General features: G+C 42.2%; 1 protein-coding gene across 1 annotated transcript in view; it reads right to left on the reverse strand.

Annotated features, from left to right (window-relative positions):
* The window catches only part of cyth3b (cytohesin 3b), a 42214-nt gene extending 18299 nt beyond the window's left edge, over nucleotides 1-23915 (reverse strand). The window contains exon 1 of the mRNA XM_085403824.1: nucleotides 23553-23915. Coding sequence (XP_085259950.1) covers nucleotides 23553-23571 — 19 coding nt within the window. The 5' untranslated portion in view covers nucleotides 23572-23915. The remainder of the gene's footprint in view (nucleotides 1-23552) is intronic.
* Nucleotides 23916-26144: the final 2229 nt, after the last annotated feature.

The following is a 26144-nucleotide window of genomic DNA, read 5'->3' on the forward strand; positions in this document are numbered from 1 at the left end:
AGTCTACAGGAATAGTTCTCCAGGCCTCTTGAAGGACCTTCAAAGCTCTTCTTTGGACGTTTTCTCTGCTCTCTCTCAAAATGGTCCCACACTGCTTCGGTAATGTAGAGGTCTGGACTCTGAGGAGGCTGTGGACACTTATTTTGTATCTCTCTTCTGAGCTCCTCCAAATATTTTGCTGACCATTTGAAACACAAACTTTAAATTTAGATTCATCACTCCATCAGATGTACCAGTAATTTTTAGTCTGGTTCTCGTGTAATTTGGCATACCTCAGCCTTTCCTCCCTGTTTCTTTTCCTTCTGAATGGTTTCTTGCCAGCCGCCCTTCCACTGAGACCATTGCTGATTAGGCTCCGTTGAACAGTAGATGGATGAACTCACGGGGCCAGATGCATCTCTCAGGTTCTATGTCAGGTCTTTGGTGGATTTGCTCTGGTTTCTTAAGGACATCAATCTTGGGTACTGTTCATCTACTCTACATAGCTTTTCTGCCAGTTCTTCATTTGTTTCCCACTTGTCTAGTTTCCTCAAACTTTTTAAGGACACACTGCACACCATTCCAACATATGTAAAGTTATCAGCTGGTCTTTTTAATCACCTTGTTGGAACAAAAACTACATTTGTTCTGTAAAACTGTGTTACCTTTGATTTTTTTCATAGAAAAAAGAAAAGCTAAAGATCTAAAGGTACAATTTAAAATAGTTTCTTTGCTAAGTGATAAGTGTAGACACAACACTGATTCATCCCTTGAGTTAGGCCCCTTTTTCATGCTTGAATTAAGGTACAGCAGGCCTTAATTCAGTGCAAAAAACAGACAAACAAAAAAACATTCCTCTGAAAATTGTCAGGTACAAGGACTGGATTGAAAATGAGTGAACAAGTGGCCAATGTCCAAAGAAAATGTTTTGAAAAACCTTCAGAAAGACTGTTGCTCAAGACAACTTATTTAATATTTAGAAGAAAGTCAGGCTCCTTGGAAGCAAAATACGAAGTAATGCGGGGTGGCTTGAGACTTGTGCACTACGTTTTAAAATAAAATATTATTAGAAACTGCTTAAGTATATAAAAAAGTATGAAATGTAGGTTCTTTATCTATATTATCATGTGAATCCTGTTAGTGTGTTATATAGTTTGTGATTTTATACATTAATTACTAAAGTATAGATGTATCTAAATCAAAGAGCAGGTTTAGACGATATGAGGCTTTCGTGGTTCTCATGAGAATTTCCTTTAAAACCAAATTAAAACCACAGAAACTTTCCTGCTGAAAAGCAGATGACGTCCATAAACAACCCTCTGTGTGTGTGTCGGATATGCGGGATGGCACACAGACACACACACGACCACTGAGCATCTGGCGAGGCCTGCCCCCTCAAATATTGGCTTTTTGATAGTCAACTCTCATCGAGCCGTCTTTGGGGGTAATTAACACAGCAGAGAGAGAGCAGCACATCACATGTTTTATAGCATGAGCCAACAGACAATGTATGCACAGGTGAGCACACACTATGCTCGCCATGCATGCATGCATGCATGCATGCAGAATTTCACTAACATGACATTTATTTTATCCTACCCTTAAGGTCCCAAGAGCCACCTACTTATTTACTTCATTTAACCGTTCCACGCCAAACTCTTCCACCCCCTTACCCCCCTCAGACCCCACAGAGAAAAATCTCCCCCACTCTTCCACACATCAGAAAACAGCAATCCATTTGAGAGCGAGCTGACAGGAAGTAGGTCATTTTCACATGGAGCTGTACCAGATTGAGCGTCTCCTACGCCGTTCCTCGCTCTCGCGCACATGCACACACTCCCCCTCTATCTCACCCTTTGTCCGCCTCCACTCTAGTGCTTGAAGTGGGGGTGAGAGCAGATTCAAATCCCCAAACTGAATCATACCACTAAGCAGCTTTGCAATCCAGGCACACACACCCACCCCTCCACAACTGTAAATAACGGAGAGGAAAAAGGGAAAGTTATTTCCTCTAGTCTTTATCTATCTACTGTATCGCTCTCTCACACCGTCTGAATCAGTCCCTCTCCCCGGTCCTGCTCTGTAAGACAAAGTGACAGAAGCAGCATGGACTATTAGGTTATTATGTTCGGAGGGCATGGAGCTCATGTTATCACAGATGAGCAGTCGGTCGAGAGAGTAGGGATCCAGATGGGTGTAGATAGACATTTTTCTCACACTGTCTACCAAGACAAAGCAGAAGGGGAAAAAAGAAAGAAGCAGGGTGCAGTGCTTCAAAAAAGAAGAAAAAGAAAAGTAAAAAGATATAAGAAATTTATAAACGCAATTATTACACATAAGTGGGTCAAATGTTAATGGAGTATAAAAACTGTGTCGACCAAGCAGTGCAAGACTGAATGATGATGCACTCGTAATGTGCCAAGACATCAAAAGAAGCTCTTTTATTAGCTTGACTGCACTGAGGAAAAACCATATTTTAAGATGTAAACTTTGACACATGGTATAATGGTGCTCTCTTCTCACTCTTTTACTTCTCAAAGCGTCAATTAAGCCTGTAAATGTTCCAAATGACAAGGAAACTGTCACTATTAACACAGCTGCTATTACATTTAGACAATACAAGATATTTTTTGTAAAAGATTTGCAAAGTGGGAACATCGGAGGGAGAAGACGATTGGGGCTGTGTGGGTTGTACGGGATCTTTTTATTATTATATATTTTCAGTCTTTTTTTCTTTATGGTATCTTCAGATAGATGACTTTTGCTGTAGTTACATGTGAGGAAACTGAGGTTTTAAACCACTGCATGACCAAACCAACTGAGATGATGTGCTGTGCACGTGATTTACCTTTGAAATTGATGCATTCAAGACCAGGACCAGCTCTCCAACTATCGCAGTCAGATGCCGTCTTCAAAGTGACTTTGGTGCATCAGGACTTTTATCAGTTTGCGACTGAATGCATGGAACTGCCAACTTTACCTCAATCTATTTGTGATAATTTGTCAGTTGTTCTGTTTTCCACAGAAATCAGCCAGAACCTCACGGATCTGAAATTAAAATTTAGAAATTCCTCCAAAAACAGCAATGCAGTTACTGCACGATGGAGATTTATCTGCAAAATTACATAGTTGATCGGAATATGACCAGAATGCAACCAGTTGGCAACCAGTTGAGGAAAGTCCTCTATTGGAAAGACTTGTTCAAAAAGAGATGTTATGGACTGACTCAGACAGATTGCCAACATGTTGGAACCTACAGATTTAGGGTGTTGCACGCTCAACCAGTGGGCGATCAACTAGCTGCCTCAGCTACAGTTGATGAATATGAGAAAAGTGAATGCAACCACCAAGCAATCACCAATTTAACACAGCCATAAGAAGGTTGCAGTTCTGTTTTTAACTCTGGAGTGACTGAACGATTAGGAAAATTGATGTATCGGAAATGTTTAAATATATTTGATTCAGTCTTAATGTATTCTTACTTGGCAGAAAGACTGATACATACTCAGCCATCTAATAAAAATGAGTATACTGTACTTTGCTCATTTTTGGGATCCTTTAATCACATTACTAGATTCTGTGATCAAATCTCTAAATCTAATACTTTACTCCTGCAGCAACTACTGAACTCCAGACACGGCACAGCAACTAGACTCCAGAAAATAAGTGCAACCACTTAAAAAAGTCTTCTTCTTTTACACTTTGGTTTTCCACACAGATTAAACAAAAAATAAAAACAAAAAAAGCAGTACATCATGTTAATTAGTAAATATTAGACTGTTTCCTTTGTTTCTAGCCTACGATAGAAGTGGTTTCATATTGCCTAGACAGACAAAGTTGTATCAGCCCTCTTATCCAAGTCTTTGCAAGATAGCAAACAAGCCTAAAAATGTCAAGCCACTTCTGTGAAATCAGACTAAAAGTTCATTGTTGACCCTGTTAAAAAAAAACAACAACAACTCTACAACTTTAAAGGTTTGTCATGCCTGGAGAGCACAGAAAAATTGTAACTGGTATCCATGACAAACTCCATCCCGTGATAGCCCCAAAACAGCCACTACAAGGACTGCTTTGTTGACTTAAATGTGTGACATTTTTCATTGAGTGTAATGCTGAACCCGTGGAAAAGGGTCTGTGGAGGGTTAAAGGAGCGCAAAGAAAGTTGTGACGAGTCTGCTTCTAAGAGAAACAAAGACACAAACGGGAGTGTTTAGTGGCAAACGGCAAAGAAAAGTAAAGGCACAAGAGTGAACAGATAGCAGCCCACCAGACATCTTCACACTCTCTGCCTCTGTTGTTCTCGATTCTTGGCTGCAGTTAAGTATCCTCATAAAGTGGTAATTGTGGAGCAAAGAGACCCCGCGGACAACCTACGTCTGAAATGCGCAAAACACTCCTCCATCCCTCCTACTCTGGCTGAAAGAGCTCGACTGGACCGGAGAATGGGACAAATTGTCTGAGAAGATCAAATCTGTTTTGGTTAACAATCCCCCTGCTGTGTGTGTTTTGTAGCATGTGGAAAACTCAGAGTAATGTGATATGATTATAAGGCCAAATATCACTGTGCAGCCGGCCCTGGGCATCAGATGCACTATACATCTAGAAGTTTGTGAGTGTGTATTTCCATTTTTTCAAAAAATCAAATTAGGTTATATACAAACGCTCCACGCTCAACCCTAGGCTCAGCCACACAGATTACCAAAGCAACACCACTCAGCCATTTTATATTATGACTTAGGGGGCTGTTGCTCCAGTTATAATCAATACATCATCATAACAGTTCAAACTTGCGTGCTTAGCCTTTTTTCCCTGCATTAGTAGCCAAGAATGTACGGATGAGTAACTGCCCCTGTGCTGAAGTTTTCACAGACATCACGTGATCCCGAACATTTCCAACAGAAAGGTCACCGAGTCTGAATCTTCCCCTTCTCGGGCTCACACGCATCGTTTTCCAGTCTTCAAGCCCTGTAACCAGACGGGTCATCACCGGCTCTATGGGTCAGCAAAAAGGTCACAAGCCATGTGCTGTTACTGGTTGTATGAGAGACATACTTAACTTATCATGATTAGCACTTTATATTAAGATGCATATGTTTACTGTTAACAGGTAAAGCTGCTTATTTCCCAAGGGAGCATCAATATCGATGAATGGATCCATGTTTGATTTTTTCCCTCCTGTTCATCCAGCACTGGGGGGAATCGCACTAGTTTGTGACACCCTGCTCCACTACACTATGGAACCACTACTTACTCACTGTTAACCAACAGACTTATTAACGCTTTGTCATGCAATTCATATACGTATGGGTGACCCTACTTTCACAGGTAAAGGTCCTGTCTACTTTGACCTTCCTGCTCTTTTTGTTGTATTTTTTTACCAACTAAGATGGTGTGAAAAGACCTTTGAATGGTTAAAGTCTCTCATGTTGAGTTAGATTTTCTAAAGCCTGAAAAACAGAGCCCAGGGAGCATGAAGAGCCCCAGTCAATCATGTCACAAAAGGCAAATTTATAATCAGAATCAGATTCTGATTAGATATATTTAATTTAAAGTATATAAGCACTATAATCACTTGCTATTTTTGTGTTTTTAACATAAAAAATACACCGTATGAGTTGAGTGTCGACTACTCTTGTGGTACAGTCACTTTATAAGACCCATACTGACCAAAGTGTGTAAGACAAATTAATTCCATGCTATTCTTAAACAGCCGTCAGAAGATTGAGGGAAAATTCTTGGTTTTACCGAGTTACCAGAAACAATGACACAATCAATGAAAAAACCACGATCCCTCTGTTAGAATAACACATCATATGATTGTGACATGGTTGCTCAAATCATCATGAAAAGATAATTATTGACAATGGAAAGATATCCACAGCCTTGCAGTGTGTCAAAAAAGTCCTATGTGCAAAACAATACATCTGTGATGAGCTCAGCTGGCATGGGTCAGGGCAAAATGGCCAATTTCAGTGTGTACTTTGTTAAGATTAAGTTTTACTTCATGGATAGTGTTCCTTAGAGCTGTTTAGCTTTTAGCTTTATTTCTTAATATCTTAATAAAATGGAAAAGAAGAACCCAGGTCAAAAAGAAGCCAAACAGGAAGCATGTTTGCAGATCACTCTCCTTCCTTGCAGTATTTAGGTCAGTGAGTTAAAAGAAAATCAGCTATGATTAGTGGCAAAGTCTTATGACCGGATATAAATGTGTCTTGTCTGCTCCAGATTTTCATAGTGGTCATAAAAAGAGATCACATGCAAATTATTCATGCCACAGATAACTGAGGCTGTTTTTCAAGTCCACTCGTGATCCACACTTACATAATCTCAATGTAATTCTTTATTGAACTCAGTGATCACATTCTATATAAAAAAAGAAATTTCAAAAAGCACAACAATTAATACTTGTGGATGTATACAGCAGTGCTAAAGGGCACATTAGAGCTATAAAATATATTTACGAATGCACCTAATGAAGCTGAAAACTGCCCGGGGCCTTGAATAATACACGACAGACAGAAGGACCCCAGTTACTGTCTGACGCGAAACCCTACTGCAAAAGAGATTAGAGCTGAATCATGTGGCTTTCATTGGAAAATATAAAAAATATATATTTAAAAGTATAACTAGTTTCTGGAATATGAGTGTGAGTTCACTGTGCTCAAATGGCCTCCACATTCACCAGATCTCAATCCAACAGAGCACCTTTGGGATGTGGTGTAGCGGGGGATTAGCTCCATGGATGTCCAGCTGACAAATCTGCATCGATCATGTGATCCTATCATGTCAATACCAAAATCTCTGAGGAATGTTTCCAGCACCTTGTTGAATCTATGCCACAAAGAATTAAGGCCTCAGTTCACTGTATGAAACTTCTGGACGCTACTGGAGAAGAAATGAGGAGCTTATTGAAACCAAAAGAGGGTCCAAGCTGGTACTAGCAAGATGCATCCAATAAAGTGGCCGCTGAGTGAACATGACAGTGGGCCAGGGGCCAATTAATTAACAAACTATACCAATGTTCTCTCTTTGAAATTATTTTCACATCAGTTATCTTGACACAGAATTTGTAACAGAGCTTCTCTATTGAAAAAGAAAGTGGCTGGTAGGTCAGTCCTGTGGTTATCCTGATTTTTCGCTGGTTATAGGTTCATGAGCTTGAGAGTTGAGAGTAACACTCTTGAACAGAACCATGATAGAGAACAACAGCAAACAGAGACAGTGAAACATTTCCTGATTTTCACCAAGTTTTCAGTGAGACAATGGAGGGGGATGTCTACAGCAGTTCAGTGCACTAGGTTGGGCTCCATGTAACAATAGCAACCACATAAACATGAGGATGCCAGAACCCATTCCCACAACAGGCTACTTAAGGAGAACTAACACAAGTTGACAGCACAGCCCATGCTGGACTGTGGAGAATGATGTAAGGGAGAGTTGATGTTTCAAAATTAGGTGACACACAGGAAAAAAATGACCTCCAAATGGTTTATATTCAAATTCAAAATTCTCATGTTTAGCAAATCTCTATGTCACTGCTATAGTTAAAATACAAGATACCAACATGTGACTCAACAAGATCCCTATTCTCACCGGAGTTTTACAATAAAACACACAAACCACATTCGCTTTTCTTCTCCTCGGTTCTCATGATGATTGACATGCGTTCAGAAGAGGAGCGTGTCCTTATGGTGGTCTGCCCTGTAACAGGCAGCACTGTGGCTGACTGCAATAAGAGCATCTACACTGTTAGCAGCTTGTTCCGCACTCATGTAAGCTGCAATTGTGGCTGGTAGGTGTGTAGTAATTGTTCTTCCCCTCGGCGTTACTCCTACTCACTGCTCTCAAGCATGCACAGGCACAGAGAAACACACACACATACAGACAGGCGCGCGCACCGACAGCCTCTTTGACAGTTTCTGCCTCTTGACAGATGACAGCAGCGGTGTGGAAATAGCACACATTCCTCTTATTGCAACTGTCCAGTCGGGCCCAACCAGGTCTCCATACACCGCCTAATCTTATTCTTTAAATCAGATTCTGTGCATTGTCTTTTATCTTCAACTCATCCTTCTTTTCTCTTAAGATGCATCAGCCACTTTCCACATGAGAACACTCAGCTCCCACATCAGCACTAACAGAGAAATCAAAATGCCCATCTTCGCTTAATAAAAGCTTCCAAATACATCTGCCGTGCACTCCATATTAGATCAGCAGCACTGATGGTGCAGCAGAGTGAGATAAGGCAGCAAACCCTAACAGCAGCAGCAGAGTGCATTCGTTTTTGCAGCTGGGGTTCAATATCATTTTATTGAATCTGAATCGCTTAAAAAAAGATCTCATCAGTAACGGCTTCCATTATTTGTACTTCATATTTGCAGTAAAAGCTTAATAAACCAGCTACTGGAGAAAAGTTTTCCTTGGTTCTGACTTTAAGTTTAATATGAACGTGACGGAAATGAACTAAGTGAGAATAAGTGAGACCGAGCCTTTGCACACCGGACTTGTAAAATCTGTAACTATTTCGTTAAATACATTTTTCAGACTCACCCATTCTTTATGGAGCTGCTTATAACCATGGTGTAATTTCACTCAAAAATCTGTGACATTTATTTTTTCACACCAAGCTCGATTTTTCTATCTTATAGCATGCAAATAAGCAGATCTGACCAATGAGATCACTGCATTGCACTTGTAGTTTCAAACATGCACCAGTACTGAATATACAAATAGTAAAATAATACTTTTTTTTTTTTTTTTTTTACCTCAGACACACAGCCAGACATTGCTCCAGGTCTGAAATCATTTCTCTGCCTCCTCTGATTTGGACCCAACTCTGCCAACAAGACTTCAAACTGACCCACATGCATGGAAGAGTTTGTTTCACGAGTATAAAACAAAAGGAACAAGAAAGAGCACCTCCAAACTCAAGATCATGGTCCTCAGCCTGAAAATAGTAGAGTGCCCACTCAGGGTTAGGGATGAGTTGTTGCCCAAGTGGAGGAGTTAAAGTATCTTGGGATCTTGTTCACAAATGAGGGACAGTCGAATGAAAGACTCACGGACTGACTCCATAGTGATGTGTTGTGGTGAAAACAGAGCTGAGCCTGAAAGTGACCTACATTCCTAGCCTCACCTACGGTCAAGAGCTTTAAGTTGTGACCAAAACAGCCTGTATTTACAAGTGGAAGAAGTTAGCTTCCTCTGAAGAATCTCTGGGCACTGCATTAGATATAGGATGAGGAGCGCAGATCAAAAGGAGCCAGTTGAGGTGATTCAGCCATCTGACCAGCACATTCTAGGCAAGGTGCTGGGAGAAGACACTTGTTTAGTTTTGTCTCATAAGAGCTGGAAGAATTGTTAGAGAGACAGAGGTCTGCGCATGTCGGCTTTGACTGCTCCTGCAACTCAAACCTGGGTAAATGGTAGAGAGTGGATGGATGGATGGATGGATCAGATGAAAGTTTTCTGCCTATCAAAATAAAAATGCATGTCTATGACAAACAAGGGAGGTGAACACACCATAATCAAGAGAAATATAAGAAGAACCTAAACAAACCATAATACGTGTAGTTATCAAGGTCAGTAGTGCAGGATAAGTGGAGTGAATGCAATAGAATGAACGGTGAAGACATACCAAAAGGCAAAACGAATGGATGTCTCGGACATGAGAGCGCACCAGCAACTGAGCTCTGAGGGAGTGTTTTTAAAAAGCACTCTCACACCAAGCCAAGTCTTACCAGCCGCCCCCTCTCCACTAACTGCAAGAAAAGGTGCAAGACAAGCACGATGGAGCGGCTCGTCACGCCATCACCAATGCTTTCACTTTCCACACTGCTGCTAAAGGTTTTTCACACGCCTGCACCTACAAGAAATTAAAAAACTGACCCTATGAATCCACAAGATTCAAAAGTTCAGCGGTCACTAAAGTGATCGCACTTCATCCTACAAGGAATGTGAACCGCCAGATCAACATATGAACCTGGCTAAAATAAAAGATGTAGCAAATTTTTAGCTTTGTGTGAAAGATAAAAACAACTTCTGCCTGTTAAAAAATACTCAAACTGCCCAGTTTGAGCACTGAAAAACACATCTGATGTGGGAAACTGCATTTGGTTCTTGGACCTGACACATTTAGACATAATACTTTCTCTTTGAGTATGAAAACCTGTTTAATGTTTTAATTTTGTATTTAGTTAGTACATGCAACCACCACGAAACTCCATCAATATCAAGGAAAAGAAAAATCTCTCTTTGCACTGTTCGTTCGCCTCAAAGAGATGACTGACTTCCAAATCTACAGTAGTCACTTGTTGTTGGTGCTCATCTCAGAGACAACCAAAGCATTCCCCTTTATGAAAATTAGATTACAAAGGAAAATCAAAGGTTACATCAAACACAACATGGCTGTTTGATTCTTCAAAGCCTCAAAGACCATATAACACAATCCCTTGAAGCAAGACAGTCTCTTCACACAACCCACTAGTCACAGTCAAGTATTCATGAAGTGCATTTGCCAAATTTCACTCTAAAGCTTCCTTTTCCCTTTGGACTCGAAAGGCATTCTCTCATTGGTTTATTTTTGGGTCATCATATGCAATTATTCTCAGACAAATTGCTCGAGCGGCTGCTGTGATACGATCCCTGGTTGCCTGCCACGTCACAGAGGCTGGTATTGTTTTCACCTTCTGTAAATTTCGAGTCACTGAGCGCATAGATGGCCTTTCATCATGACTGTTAATGAATTCTTTCACGAAGTGCTGAATTATTGCTGCTGGATATACGTTTTGACTGAAACAGTTTACAAAGTTTTGCAAGTATTGCAACTGATAAACGATCACACCGTCAGTCTGCGGAAAGTCTGTCAACAGCAGAAAGACGGAGACCTTTTCTTATCACACAGACTACATCCTACTTGCCTTTTTACCAGAGGGCAAAGAAATTTGAAGGGAAGAAAGTGATCTTGACAGCCTGCTGCCTCACCAATCACCAGCTGACAGTGATAGCATAGGTATGTTTGAGATTAACCCAATTGCAGTTTTGTTTTTTCTTTTCCGCTCTTTGTAATCTCACACCCTGTCTAGACAAGACCTTTCCTAATTGATGGAGGAATCAACTGTTACGCAAACACCACCAACTCCCAAGTCAAGAAGCCTGGATGCGTGGGGGCTACAATAAGCCCTGAAGAATTTTTCTGTTGAGTCAAATGTGTCGAGATGACGGCTCCCTCGTTTAATCATCAGCAATATCCACATAATGTCTCCTTTCCCAGCCAGCCTACACAGCTAATTACAGGATAGCCTGAGCACGAGAAACTCAAAAACTCAAAAAAGTTGCTGTTTACAACAATGGATCCCGAAGTTGGGGCTTGTGGATCACCCAAGGGGTTGAAAGATGCTTGCAAAAATAAGAAAAGACAGAAAACATTTCTGCTATGAAAAAAATACTTTTTTTTTTTTTCACCCCTTGTTTATGAAATGTTTGGTTAAGCTGCTCAGAGCTAACCAGAACTAAGAGGCAGAGATGGAAAATTGTCTCAAACTGTGTAAAACTTTCCTAACAAGACAGAGTATTCCCAGAACTCCTCCCTGAACCACCAACTGTCTAATCAGCCTAATTTTACCAAATGTAGTGGGCTAGGCACGGCAGGGCTTGTTTAAGTCAGAATGCTACTGCTGTACTGGGAAAACCTATAACCCAACTTCTCATGTGACACAGCACACTGTTGCCATCTCTATACAATATTTCTTATTTCTTTCATATATTTCTAGATCTTCAGTTTCTGTGCTCAGTATTAAGCGGTATTGCCTTCAAACGTAAGAAGAGTGATCAAAGAAAATAAGTTGAAATGTATATTTATTCTATAGATGTACATTTAGTCTCTCTAGAATTTGCTTTCAAGGAGCCAGATGTTTTTAAAGTAGTCCTGAGCAATAGTTCTCCAGGCTTTGTGAAGCTCTTTCAAAGCTTTTCTTTGTCATTGGCTACTTTGTCATTCATTTTTAGTCCAGACCACTGAACAATATCAGTCATGAATTGACCTCCCCAGAGCTCAGACATTACCATTGTTGAAGCAGTGTGGGATCATCTTGACAGAGAATGGAACAAAAGGCACAAATACATCCAAAGAAGAGCTTTGAGTGTCCTTCGAGAAGCCTGAAGAACTATTCCTGAAGACTACTTAAAGAAATCGCAAGAAAGCTGTCTCAGAGAGTTCAGGCTGTGTTGAAAAATAAAGGTGGTCACACCAGATACTCACCTTCAAGCTCATTAGAATTGTGCAAACTACAGAGTAAACTTGGGGTGGCTGAGGACTGCATAATGAAAAATAAATGGAAGTTGACAGCATTTTTACACATGTACAAACTAATCAATCTACTCAACCAAAGCTCCAACTTCCCCGTGCACAATCACTAGAAAAGCGGCGGTTTCAAAATGGTGAATAAATGTTCCCTGAGCATCACCAACCACGTGAAGAGGATCTGTTTATCAGAATTTGACCCCTCAGTTCGGCCATGCGTTGCTGTTGACTTTACAGCTCCTGCCTAATATAAGGCAAACTGCTCGTCACCCATCGCTTTGAAGCTGAAAGTTTATTACTCGTTGACAATGGAGGCTGAGGTCGTGTGGGTAGTCCATTAATACATTTCACATCCCATCACATCAGACAAAGGTGTCCTTTGTTTGCACGGATAGTCACTTCAATTGCTCACCAAAAAGTTGACATTAGTCCAGTGCATTAGTTTCACCTGTCAGTGCTGTAACGCTCAGAATTCCACTGCCACAATGGTCTGTGGTCACAACACCGCTGCTAGTCTGTTCCTGTCTGTACTTTAATGTCAGATATTTGTAAGCTCCCACATGTGGCCTTCCTCAGTAAAGGAACTCAAATCTGCTACTGACAGCCACCAGGATCGATGTCTGTGGTGTAAAAATCTGAATCCTAATTGCTTCTGCTACCCACAGTCTGAAATCAGTGGTCCATAATGTCAAGAATGATCAAAGAGATTACAATAATAATGACAGCTTAACAGGCATGAAACTAGCCAAGGAGACGGGGCTGAGCAAGCCTATTTTAGCCATTAAAAGTCAGAGGTATAGGCCTGATTAGAAGAAGAAACACAGTAAACCATGCAGGTCCATCTTCTCTGAGGTTGTCACGACACGCAAGTCCTCTAGACACTCTTAGCTGCACCTCTGTCCCCTCACCCCAGGAAGTGACTGCAGTGTGACACAGCACACACTGTCTGATATGCAAGCCTTGAGCAGATGAGCAGCAACAGAGAGACAGAAATGGAGGAGGCAGCAGTACAGGCTGTTTATATTGGGTTCAGGCCTAAAACTCGTGAAAAAAGTATACACGATATACAGGGATACAGAGAGGGAGAGGCAGTCAGTAGAGCAAAGAGACACTCCAGCTGACGAGTTGGACTTTATTTCCACTTTTCTTCTTGCAAAAGAGCAGGAAGGACAAGAGGCATGTGAAGAGGTGGAGAGGGGGGAAAAGAAGTTCATAACAGAGTTAAAACCTGAGCTTTTTTCCTCCTTTATTACACAAAATATGTGGGTGGTTCAGGTTCAGACGATCGCTCCTTCCCAGGTTCTGGGTAAAAGGGTTTTTCCAGAATCTGAGCTTCTGCAAACAAGAGCCCTTTATTTAACCTCTCATTTTAAATCCCACTAGCTGAGCGCTGATTAGAAGAAAACGCTTCTGATTCTTGCATCATTACCACAGAGTAGCACACGCTTGTTTTTCCATACAGAGTCAGATGAAAGTCGCATTAAAACACTCGGGATGACCGTGTTGACTCATGTGGCCTCCGCATTGCATTAGCGGTAAAATGAATTAAACCCTGTTTCTTTTCTATGTACTGCTGTAATGTGTTTTTGCTGGAAGCATAATTGTTGTTATAACTGGATGATGTTTGCTTTTATAATATTTTCCAGAGCATGTTATGCTTTTGTGCTGTGCAGAAGGTGCACAAAATGGTAAAAATGGAAGATCTGACACCAAGAAGTACTTCATATAATGATAATGTTTAGACACACCGAGGTGTCTCAGCATAACACTTGGCAATGAGCTTGAGCGTAGCATCTTGGAGAGCTCGCCACAGTTTTATGTGGATTTAGAGCGTCTCGGTGTCGACTGTCTCTTCTTGTAATACTGCGAGAAGAGATCAGTTCTCTGTTTGATGCACATCATCTGTTGCAGGATGTTCTCTTTGCCTTTTTGCTGAAGATATCTCTTTAGGACTGGCTGGTATGTTTGGCCTCGCTTGTCCCACTGCAAACTGGGCCCAATCGGACGCCTCTCTAACGGTGGCGCATGATGGATGAGAGTCCAGACAAGTGCCTAGAACTGCGTGCTGTATATAAACACAATTTTTGGTTGTCAGGGTCGATTAATTTGTAACATGTGGAGCCCAAATCAACAAGACCAATTGTGAGCTCATGAAGCTTGCCTGTGGAAATGATGATGCACTTACCTTTAATGTAATGCAATCAATGTACAGAAAAAACAGCATTACCGAAGTGCGCCCGGGGAACTTGATTTTTGCGTTTAACTTCTTTGTAAGTGCATGAAAGATTAGCCACACATGCTTCCTTGTATGTGTCCTGTACATATAAGATGTGGCTAATGAGGGTCATACAGGGAAAGTGCATGAGGAAAATGATTTGGAAGATATGAAAATAGCAACTGGGGAGACAGGACACATTTGAATATCAGCTGTTCTAATCTAACTGAAAGCCAGCAGATTGGTTTCCCACTTCCTTTTATACAGATCAGTGCTGAAAATCCCATGTTTTACTACATAGCTACACACATGTATTGCCTCCTGATGGCTTGCAGGCATTTATGACAGCAACATATCCCCTGGGAGTGTCAGCGTCGGAGAGCTGGTGATTTTACCACGAGGAAAATAACAATAATTACTCATTATTGCTTCAGTTTGTGTATCAGCTGAGTCCATTTATGATGAGGAAATTAATCACAGAGCATTTGCATCATGCTCCTCTGGCTGCATTATATAATTAAGACAAAAAACACCCCGTTGAACTCTACTAGAGCGGCTTTGCACAATTTAAAGTTCAAAACAATCCTTATTTATTTTATATTCATTTCATATTCAGTTCATCAGCACCTCACACTTTCAGCTGACTTTCTTTTGATTGGCTGCCCTAAACAAATAAATTATTTGAACACCAGGTGGGTGGAGCTTCTGTGCCTTCAGTCAGAGCCATGTGCCTGTAGTGAAAGAGCTTCTGCTCTTTTTGACATAATACAGATGCTAAAATAAATAAACTGCCTGAAATGGAGCATTTAAAGCAGTCTGAACTTCAGCTTCTGTCTCACAGGGATTACTTGTACATGCACTGACAGAAACTAAGAAAAAGCACAATAGTTTCCCTTTGATGATGACAGATATTTAATGTGGCAAAGGCCAACAAGTAGAGTGAATGAACCTGTGCCTGAGAGTGACTGTAAATTACTCAACCCCTGAGATAACCCTGAGGGCCACTCTCTATCGGTGTGTGTGTGGATTTTAGTAGTGAGTATGCTGGTTGATCAAGCGTGCCCAACCATTAGCAGTGGTTGCTGTGCCATTAATGTGCCATGAGTTACATGCTGTGGATGCAAGATTGTGGACAAGGACAAGAAGTGTGAGTTTTTATCCGTAGGGGTCGTGTGAATGTGTATTTAAGTGCGGCCACGAGTCGAGCTACCATTGTCCACATAGATGCTCCTGCTTATCAGTGCACTTGCGGACTATTCTGCAGCCTGTCAGCCTGACCTGCTCTGTCAGGGCGACTCGCAGTCCTCACTACAGCAACAAAAGACATCCTGTCTTGGAAAACAATTTAACAATTCAAGGGTCAGGGCAAAGGAAAAGAACCTTAAACCGTGGCATGAAGTGCAGAAAATCCTGGTGACACATCACACTACAATTCACATGACAGACTTGGAGGAAAACACCACTTTTTCCATTCAGGGTTGCCATCTTTCTTGAATCCTGTTTATATAGATATGTGCATTTGTAAGTTTTCCAGCACTCAAGTAGGAAAGTGGCAGCAAGTGACTCGAACCCATGACCTATAATTCACTAAATGTCATGTTATCTCTGCCTGATTGATCTCCATTTGTCTAAGCGTGGAGAGGACTTACAGGACTCACTAAACTTCTGCGTGAGAATGTCTACACAGATGCATACATTCACAGTCATTTAAACACGTTTCTGTAGAAATATGAGATATACACAGCTGGGCTGAGCCTTGCACCACTAACCTAGTTTGAGTATCTGACTGCAGCATCAGCTTCCCTATCAGACTCTCTTTGAAACTGTGCCACAGCTGCATGTCTCCATCTCCCTTGCCTAAACATATACAAACCGACTCCCTGTACAAATACACCATCATGCACACACCAATACACACACTGACAGGTTGCTCAAGAGTCCGTGTGCCGTGTGTCACACGGTCATCCTGCTGCACTTTTTCTAGCCTCTGTCTGAGCCAAACGGAGCACTGCTGCTAGTCTGAATTGCACAGGGCTGATGATGGGGGACGTGAGAGCCAAGACTACATGACTGCAACAACCTCAGCCTCCTCCACCGCACCAGCGGCGCAGTCACAGCTCGTTTTCTCTCACGATGAAAGAAGAATGAATTTTGCATGATGCAGCAGCATCTTACAGCAAAAAAGGCAGTGGGGGTAGGAGGTGGAAACATGCACATTTTGCAAAAAAAAAGAAAAGAAAAAAAAAAAGCAAAGACCGGGGGTTCGCTGTAGCAGTTTACTGACACGTTGACCTCGTGAGTAAAGGCACTGACTGTTACAAATCCCTTCCTAAAAGCTGGGCTGGCAGTGCCACAAACCCTTAGGGAAAGACAAGAGGTCTGTAAGAGGCTGTGGGCTAGCCAGATGTTCCACACTCACACAGACACGTGCATGCAGACACACACGCACACACACTGGGTGTTCAAGAGTGGACAACAGAGCTAAAAAGAAAGGTGTTCTGGACTTTCATAGTTCTCCTTTGTCTGTTCAGCAGCTATGCTGGGAAGAAGCATTAGGACAAGAGAAACGACAATATGCTTTGAATTTTCATAAAACTAAAGTCTCTCCGTAACACGTCCAACCGTAGTATGATATCACATTATAGCATTTTCTACTTCAAACCAAGCCGAGACTTCAGTTCGATATAAATGTTGGCTGCTGTCAGCATAAAGGAGCACTTCCCCCAAGGACAAAGTCCAGCTCACAAGTTCTAATATTGTTTAGAAAGTGACCTGGCTCTGAGTCACAACTCAATGGATTTTTCTACTGGCTGGGTTTCCAGGGGGTCACAGAGTGGTCTCCAATCCAGTGTGACTGAAGCCTGAAGCTTAAAATGAACCAAGATTTCAAACAAGTACTACAGTCTTATATGTTGCGGGGTGTATGCATGTAAATGAGGACTACATTTTAACATTTGTTTCATTATCAATATTTTGTTATATTTTGATGCTTGTAGAAAAAAAAAAAAAAATATATATATGTACAAAAGAATGAAGAATACAGTTCTGCCTGATGGTTAAAAAGATGGATAGAAAAGTAAGAATCAGTGGAACAAAGGGACAGAGAGGACTTTAGTGAGGACCTTGTGAGTTCAAGGAAGTAAAACAGAGTCGTTAAGTGCAAAGACAGAGGGAGCGTTGGGGGATGGTAATCAGGTTAAAGCCTTCACCAAGAAATATGCAGCATCTGTTTTAATAAAACAAAATTAGTACGTCTGCCTGACAAATCATAGTTGCAGATTGTAACTGAAGAGTAAAGTACACAGTGTTTGCAGACTGTGAAGAATTGCAGTCACGGGGGGATACACCTTTTTCCTGCATCTTCAGCAGGTCAAACAATCTTTCTGTGCTTACATAATTGTTCCAAACCTCCCTTTTCCTGTCCACTTTGGTCAGCTTTCTCTTCCCTTTCCTACAGACCTGAACCCCCCCCCCCCCCCAGCAATGAGCCATGAACCCAGACTCCCAAAAGGCCCAAGTAGAGCAGGACATCCTTTGGCTAAAACTCACTTCAGCACATGACTTCCGAGTCCTGGGACCCCTAGCATGCATGCTGTGATTTCTCTTTCCAAAGAGTTTTGTTTTTTTTTTTGGGGGGGGGGGGGGGGGGGGGGGGGGGGCACACTACAAGCCCCTTGATGGTTTTAATGCTACAAAGACAGATTCCAATCTGTGGCTAGGCTTGGCGGTAGGGCTTTATTGCACACTACTGCATGGGTGATGAAGGGGAAACTGGATACTCCTTTAAAAAGCCCTTTGCTATACTTTCCTCCACTTCTCCTGACAAAAATTAAGTCTGCCATCAGCGTCACGGCCTCTTATAAAAGAACCTCAAACCTGTTTTTAAAGGCAGAGCGGCGGTCCAAGAGGATTTACGCAAATGACTCGCGTTCACTTGAAACTTAGCGCTTATTGTTACGGTAGCTGAGGCACTGGAACGGACTAAATCCAAAAAGTCAATTTCCATATATGTCAGTCTTTCTTAAAGTGTACCGAGTCCAACTTAAACCACTGAGGGGACACCAAGGTTAAACATAACGTGCTATCTGATATTTTGGGAGGCCAAAGTTGACAAGAGACCTCTGTGTTCACCATCCTCTCAAAGATGAAACATACACACTTCAGTCTATACAGTAATGGCCAGCATAGTGTAGAACCCAGATGTCCATCTCCCCACTGATTTCTCAAGGAAGTTACTGAGCCAATGCAAGTGTGACTGCTTGCGCACGGCCAATAGTGTTTGACAGCAATGAGAGCACTCGGCAGCCACAACAGAGGAAGAAACACAATCCTTAACAGAGGTGAGTCACACTGGTGGGAGCAAAACAGTCTAAGAGACTGAGCAGAAATGCTGAAACAATATCAGAAAATGTGAGCTTATGATACCAAAACACACAAGAAACAAAAAACAAAAGTACACATGCCACTGCGCTTTCATGCCTTCAGAAATTCATGAGAACATCAAATATAAAGAAGTAGCTGGGATATAAACATAACTGCCAAGAGTTAGAAAAGAAGATTGAGATTGAGTCTCATTTGTCTTATTTTTAAGCATCTTGGAGGTTAGCTGTGGCAGTTCTTAGTTGAGCCTTCACCGCCTGACAATGCAGCTTTATTCACTCCGAAAGACCAACTTTTTAAAAGCATCACTGGTTTTGTGACAGACGGCCAATTGAATCGTAATATATACAAGAGCGAGCTTGCTCCATTTAAGGGAGGAAAAAAGAAATCCACCACAATGAAGCAGGTTATTGCACATCCACTTCTGGCAATTTCAGGGGGAATCAGGTCAGGATATTTACCAAAGTTGTCCTTTTTCACATGAAGCACAAAGCAGAAATATTTCGCACAACTAGAAAAAGCTCTGTGTGGTTTAGAAGGAGCTACCTGAATTGAGCGTGCAGACATACAAGACAGCCACTGCAAAATTATATAGATTTTGGGCAAACTTGCGTATATATAGAAACATAACCAGAATACAACCATTGAGCTGAGTCAAGTCTATTGCAAACAGGCACGTCACAGACTGACTCAGATAAATTGCAATGTATTGGCAATCTGTCTGCTTTTATAGGTTAGAGAGCAGTTACTTGCAAACCTTTGCCAATCTGTCTGAGAGTGATTACAACCAGTCTGGAGATTGGTTGCCTCCCATCACGTGACCTGTGCAATAATCTTGTGATCAAAAGTAGTGACCCACAGATTAAAGGTGTTGCGTATTCAGCCTCTGGGCAACAACAGCAACTTTTTTTAATGATACAATCACCAAGCAACCACCAATTTCTTCTAGTTGGAGATTGTCACACTATTTTTACTCTAGTGTGACTGAGTCATAAAGCACATGACAAACGAGGGGTTTGGTGAGAGCGGCGTCAACTCCACAGAGCCAGCCCGAGGTGGTGTATCTGAAAATCCTTACTGGTGACAGAACTCATCAATACTACACTCTATATACTTTCTTTGTGTGCACAAAGATAAAACCTGAAAAAAGGCATAAAGTCTTTATACTTAAGAAATTGTTAACAGCCAATTCTTAGTATGTGTTAAATTTACAGTAATAAGAATGAATCGATTATTGATTTTTCTTCAATTAACTGCTGGACTCAACCACAGTACAAATGTAGCTTTGCAGCTTTGGGTTTTAAATTAAGAATATTTTAAATGAGCCGGAGCTGATGGTACGCGGAGGAAAACAGACTAAAAACCCAATCTGCAAGGGCCCCACGTGTCTTCTGCAGAACTCCATCAAACATTGCAGAGATCCAAGCCTCTTCATCACACCCCACTGCTGCTCCCTGACGTCCTGCAGGGGCCCTGAGGGCCTCAGGTTCTCCACCGTCACACAGGCAGCGTACAAACGCTAACTGCCAGCCTGCCTGCCGGAGCCTCCTCAGACTTGACATCAAAAGCCATGACCTATCAATTTCCCCAGAGCCATTTCTCTATAGCCACCCATCACACAGGTGAACCAGGCGAGCCCCTTCCAAAGGGTTAAAATACAAACAGGGAAGATTTAGCTTAATAACAGGTGGGCACAATTAAGCCGTAATTTGTTCCTGTGTTTTTTTGAAGGCCACTTCTCAGTGTGTGGGCTGCAGGGAAGAAGACAGCAGCTGCGAAACTACTCCCACCATCCAAATCGCAAATCCTGAACACAGCAGGAAGCTGCGGGCGCCGTCCTGCAGCAGCCAGATGAATGGCTCTACGATCTTAAAACCCACCTCGCTGTGTGCACCTGTTGTTGCCTCAGTTGAGCGTCAGCGTGCCGCAACCCCACAGACCACACGCTGCAACACACACTCACGTACTCCCTTGCCAAGTTTAAATGGCTGGTTTCACAGTGTGTAAATAGAGAGGATCTGCAGCCAAAATCATGAGGTACGCTGCAAAGCCAAAGTCTATCTCTAATGCTCTGATTATAACCACATGGGCATCACTTGATTGAAAGCGCAGTAAAACAGCTCATTGACTAACAAAAACCTGCAGAGCGAAAGCAGGGAAAGCGGAGATGATGCAGGTGTACATTTGACAGCCTGACAAAGTCGGTCGTGCAAAATGGGAATGTTTGACAGCGAGCTACAGTGTGTCAGTGCGGTCAGGCAGGCTTCACTGTAGCAGAGCTTTGTGGCCCTCTTGTTGGCCCATTGTCCATTGAGGGGAGTACTGCGGCAGTAGGCATTGTACTGCTGAATGTCATGTGTGTCAGCTGGATTACGATACACCCGTTCTCGCTAAGCCTTTTACAGCATGTCCAAGCGGGCAATGACGAATCTCCACATACTCTAATTTTAAAAATAAAAAGTAAAAAAATAAAAAAGTGCACACAATCTCACCACAATGCATTAAATAGCTGAGCATTTCACTCAAAACAAAAACTCAGAACCTTATCATGGTGCATAGGCTCCCAGAAAAAGTAAGAAAATATCTGGAAAGGATGCAAGCATGGCTAAAAGCATGTGCTAAGAGGTTTTAGCAGAGCAAAGAGAATATGTCAACATAAGGGGAAGAAAAGATGGGGAAAAAAATGAAAAGTGAGTCCCCATCAAGAGGGCGACCTGGTTTAATAGATAATCACAGAGAGGCTGAGACCACCTGCTGTTAAGTGAGTTAATAATGACAGAAAAGAAGAACTTTCTGCTGAGAGAAACTCCACTGACACGCCGGAGAATTGATTCAGAAAGAATATCCAGTCCACCGCCACTCTCCCTCGTCGTCTTTCACTGGTGACGTTCCACACTTCTCTGGCCACTCTCCAAGTTTGTCCTGGCACTTCATCCAGCCCGTCCACACGCTCTTTCTCACACACAAACACACATACACTGCTCCTGTCTTGCTCTCTCATTCCCTTTCAGACATCTCACCATCGTCGCTACTACGACTGCTTCTCGCTCTCTTTGTGGTCACACGTGCTTTCCCTCCTCGCGCATTTCTCGGTCATTACACCCGCCACTTTCCAGTCTTCCCTCCTGCTTAACTTGTGGCCTGGCAAAGTCTCTGCATGTGTGTCACATTGTGAGGAGCGATAGTCGCACAGTGGACCTCGTTGACTAACTTGCTGCTGCTCATTCTCTACTTTAGTCTGTCGCCTTGCATTGGGCCTGTGTGTACAGCTGTGTAGGCACTCATTTGTTCAGACAATAAGCAGCAAACTGTTGATGTTTTTACTCCCTGTGTCCAGCCATCTATCCATCTTCACAGCAAAAAGTGCCATAAGGGGAAAAGGAGACATTAAATTTGTGAGGCTGCTGACAGCTACCTCTGTTTGGTGTCACAGCACCATATGTCTGTCTGTGTGGCTATGCTGACGTCTCCCAACGCTGGAGGCCCGGCTGCCTGAACCCAGCACAATGGCTGCTTTATACCCAGGTGCCATGCATGCGTGCGTGCATGCATTCGTGCATGCAGTACGCAAGCCATTAGTCACATCCTGCAGTTCCGTAAGCGGTGAGCCAGTGGGACTGAATACCACCGACCTGAAACAACAAGAGTGAGCATTTTAACCTGGAGGGGTCTTGGCCAATTTAAAGTGTTATTTTGTACAGTGTATGATTAACAGGGGGTGGTCCCTCTGGAATCTGATTGGCCTTCTCTGCCTGAGTCAGCCGGTGACAGGTATCATGGATTAACCCCAGGTTACCAGAACCCTAAATTAAACAACCAGGAAGATAGAAACTACAGTGTGTAGCTGCTTTGTGTTGCTTTAAGTGTATCTTATATGCAGGAAGGTTGGAGGAGCCTTTACATGACTCTGTTAATGGCTCCAGGCTACTTAGAGTTACCTTGCAAGTATTTATTTACATAGTTTCATTGCACAGTAATAAAGTAAGAACGAAAAGAGCTTGCAATATTGTAAACGCGTTTCTACTCAACTCCCTGTGCCAACTCCCAAATAACCCTGCCAAAGTCTGCCCTGCCATTCAAAAGTTTCTAAACCCACCCGTGTGCTGAACGATGAGCAGGCTCCTGTTGGAGAGATGTATCCGTGCCAACAAATTCTTGCAACAGCCTCAGTCAATAAACGACTCGGTGGCCATGCATGGCTGACCATGACAGGACCTGTTGGGCCACAGTGGCACCAGCCCACAGCTGACAAAGGCACAGGAAAAACACAATACTCACAGCATCTCATACCGACACTGATGCGCTGACTCTCATCTACGCTTCGAGCCCTATAATCTGTTTGAGTGTCGATCATCACCCTCCTCAGTGTAGACATTAAACTGCTCTTGAAAGCAGCAACATTAGTGAGGGGCTTTCTGCACATTTAGAAGCCAACTTCTTGTTAGTGTCACAAAATACTGTTTGTGGCATGTCTTTGGTGTCAAACCAACTCTGTTTAGAGTCCTAGATTACTGAAATTGAGGGCAAATAGGTCCAAATGTATTATTATTATTATAGCATTGGTATTGTTATTGTTGTTATTATCATCATCATCAAACTGAGGAGGCAGAGGCGCATGTCTTCTGATTAGGGAAATGGCAACAAATCACGGGAATGAAACGACTCAATGAATCATACCTTGGTTGTCCTCGTCCATGACTGCAGCCAATAAACGAAGATCTCCCCCCAAAAAATCGATCGCAGAAACTTCCGCCGTGCGAGCCCACGTCTAATTTACGGCAAACGCGCGTCCTATTTTCTAGGACGCATTTGGCATACAGGTTGTCTCATGGGCAGGGTTTTCTTTTAGGAAATGTTGTTGCCATTCACGCCTCTCCGAATCCCCCCGGGCCTCCGTCAGTCCGCCGGTCACTGAGCGGTGTGTCCGTGATGCAGCGGCGGCGGCAGCTGCTCGTCTTTTAGCCCACACCGCCGGCCGAGCGTGTTATCGCTATCCCTCCAAATACGCCTTCACTCCAGTAGTATCAGGAGAGCCTTTCACACGGCTGGGTCAAGTTGGTCGGCTCGCGAATGCAAGCACCGGAAGTACTGTTATTTTGACTTCAAAATAAACGAACCATGCTCGAGCACAGGTGAGACACGGGGTAAATTGAAGAGTGAGTTTTATTTTTGGAACTCACAACCGGAAGTAGTTCTCGTATAATAGCGCAGACGGAAAGATCCAAGGTGTTAATCGCATCCCGGCTGTGCTGCGAGTCAGCATTCATCGCCGAGCAGTACTCACGTGACTACAGAGCGCACCGGTTACCAGATATACAGACACTTTTTTTTTTAAATTAAGTTATGCGGAAAATATGCGGATCATCTGGAAAAAATGGGAATTCGCGGTGCTTTTTTGTTGTTTTCATTTTAGGCATAAAATTATTGCTGGAAATTTACTGGTACTACAGTTTTAAGTTACTTTTATTCCACGATTATAACCTGGGTTTGTAGTAAATATTATTCTGCACAGAGGAAAATGGGAAATAGCTGTAGCATGTATGTAAGCATACATGGAAATACAGTATACAAGGCAAACACATACAAGCAGACAAACAGTTTGTATAGTTCTAATGAGCTTGGAAGTTCATGTTTGGTATGACCACCTTTATTTTCCAATACTGCCTGAAACCTCTTAGGCTGTTTAGACACTCTCCAGGTGAAATGCTGCCCCAAACCATAATAGATAGTCTCCGTGTTTTACACTCACGGTTCCCCCTCTCCCCTGACCTCCTCTGTACACATTGACAATGATTTGAACCTAAAAGTCATCAATCCATAAGACATACCTCAGTCTTTTCCCCTTGTTTCCCTTCCTGGACTGAAAATTACATCTAAAAGATCTTCAGGAAGCGCTCAAGAACAGAAGAAAATCTGTCTCGCTGGAAGCAAAATATTTAAAATATTTACATTTAATTTAAATATTTAGTGTATTTTTAAATACTATTTGTTAGGTATTTTAGTACCATGGGAGCATTTACTGGATATTGTTTTATAGTGACATTATACAGGAAAACTCTGTCATTCAGCAAGGTTGAAATACCACAGAGATCACTCCCTCAGCTACATTAGTTTCTTAATCTTTTAGACGCCTGTTGAAGGCCAAATGGTTTGTTTCAGATTTCACTAATGAAAGAACTCTTCGTTTTGTGCCTTGAAAATATGTCGCTGAGATAATCACAATTGTAGCTGAACTGATACACTACACAAAGGATGCTTCTTCACCCAAGGGCAGGAAGACGCTCCCTTATCTTGGTCTGTACTGGTTTAAACTGATAAATCTGCTGTCTCATGAATTTTACCCTCTATATAAACTGTTGTACTTGTGAATAAAGTTGAGTCACTTTGGGAAGACAATCTAAAGCAGTCTCTGTTTTCTTGTTCTCCCAAGCTGCTCCCGAGCTGCTCGTACTAACACGCTGAATGGCATGCTTGAATATTACTTGAGAATATATTTGACTGTGTTACAGACTAAGGGACATTCTCTGCTGATAGGTGAAGGTACATTCTCTGCTGATAGACGTCCACGCCTCGGAGGAAGCCGATCCACGGAGTAGGCCCTGGAAACAGTTTCCTTCACTATTTACACATTGGGAAAAAATCTTAATACTTTATTGTATTTTCTTAATTTTATGTAATTGCATTTACTTTAAATTGTGACCAAGATTGAAACTATTCCATGATCTATTTTTTAATCATCTAATGGCAGTGAAATGAAAATGAGTAAAAAAGCAGCCCATGTCCAAGGAACTACTTTTTAAAAATTCAAAAAAAGGGGTGGTAAAAAGTGTTGATCCAATCATTACACAGACAGAAAATCGTCAACCAATAATAGAAAAGCTCATGGAGAGTGCTGCTGTGTGCCGGAAATGCCCACCTTTCCAATGTGCCCAAAATTGGGATTCATCTATCTATCCAGTGAGCTCTGTGGCCTCACAAAACACTTAGAGACAGCATTTTGTTCTCTCTGAGCAGTTCAGATCATTTTAACTTTTGGATGAGAGCATAAGAAAGAAGAGCCATCAGGTTAGGAAACAGGGGGGTGAAGAATACAGAAAGAGATATATTGGCAGACTCTGTTTCTACGACACACGTGGTTTCAATTATAGCATTCCTGCCTCCACAGAGAAGGAGGAGGTCCCGCTTCCTGTGTGCATTGCTCCAGTGGTCAAGCACGGACAGATGTTTTAATGTATTCATTCATTTGTTTATTCATAGGTGTCTCTTTTA

The sequence above is a fragment of the Rhamphochromis longiceps genome, linkage group LG4, assembly GCF_057381845.1.
Source record: "Rhamphochromis longiceps isolate RC_006_pf linkage group LG4, R_longiceps_female_GT1.1, whole genome shotgun sequence".
Lineage (NCBI taxonomy): Eukaryota > Metazoa > Chordata > Actinopteri > Cichliformes > Cichlidae > Rhamphochromis > Rhamphochromis longiceps.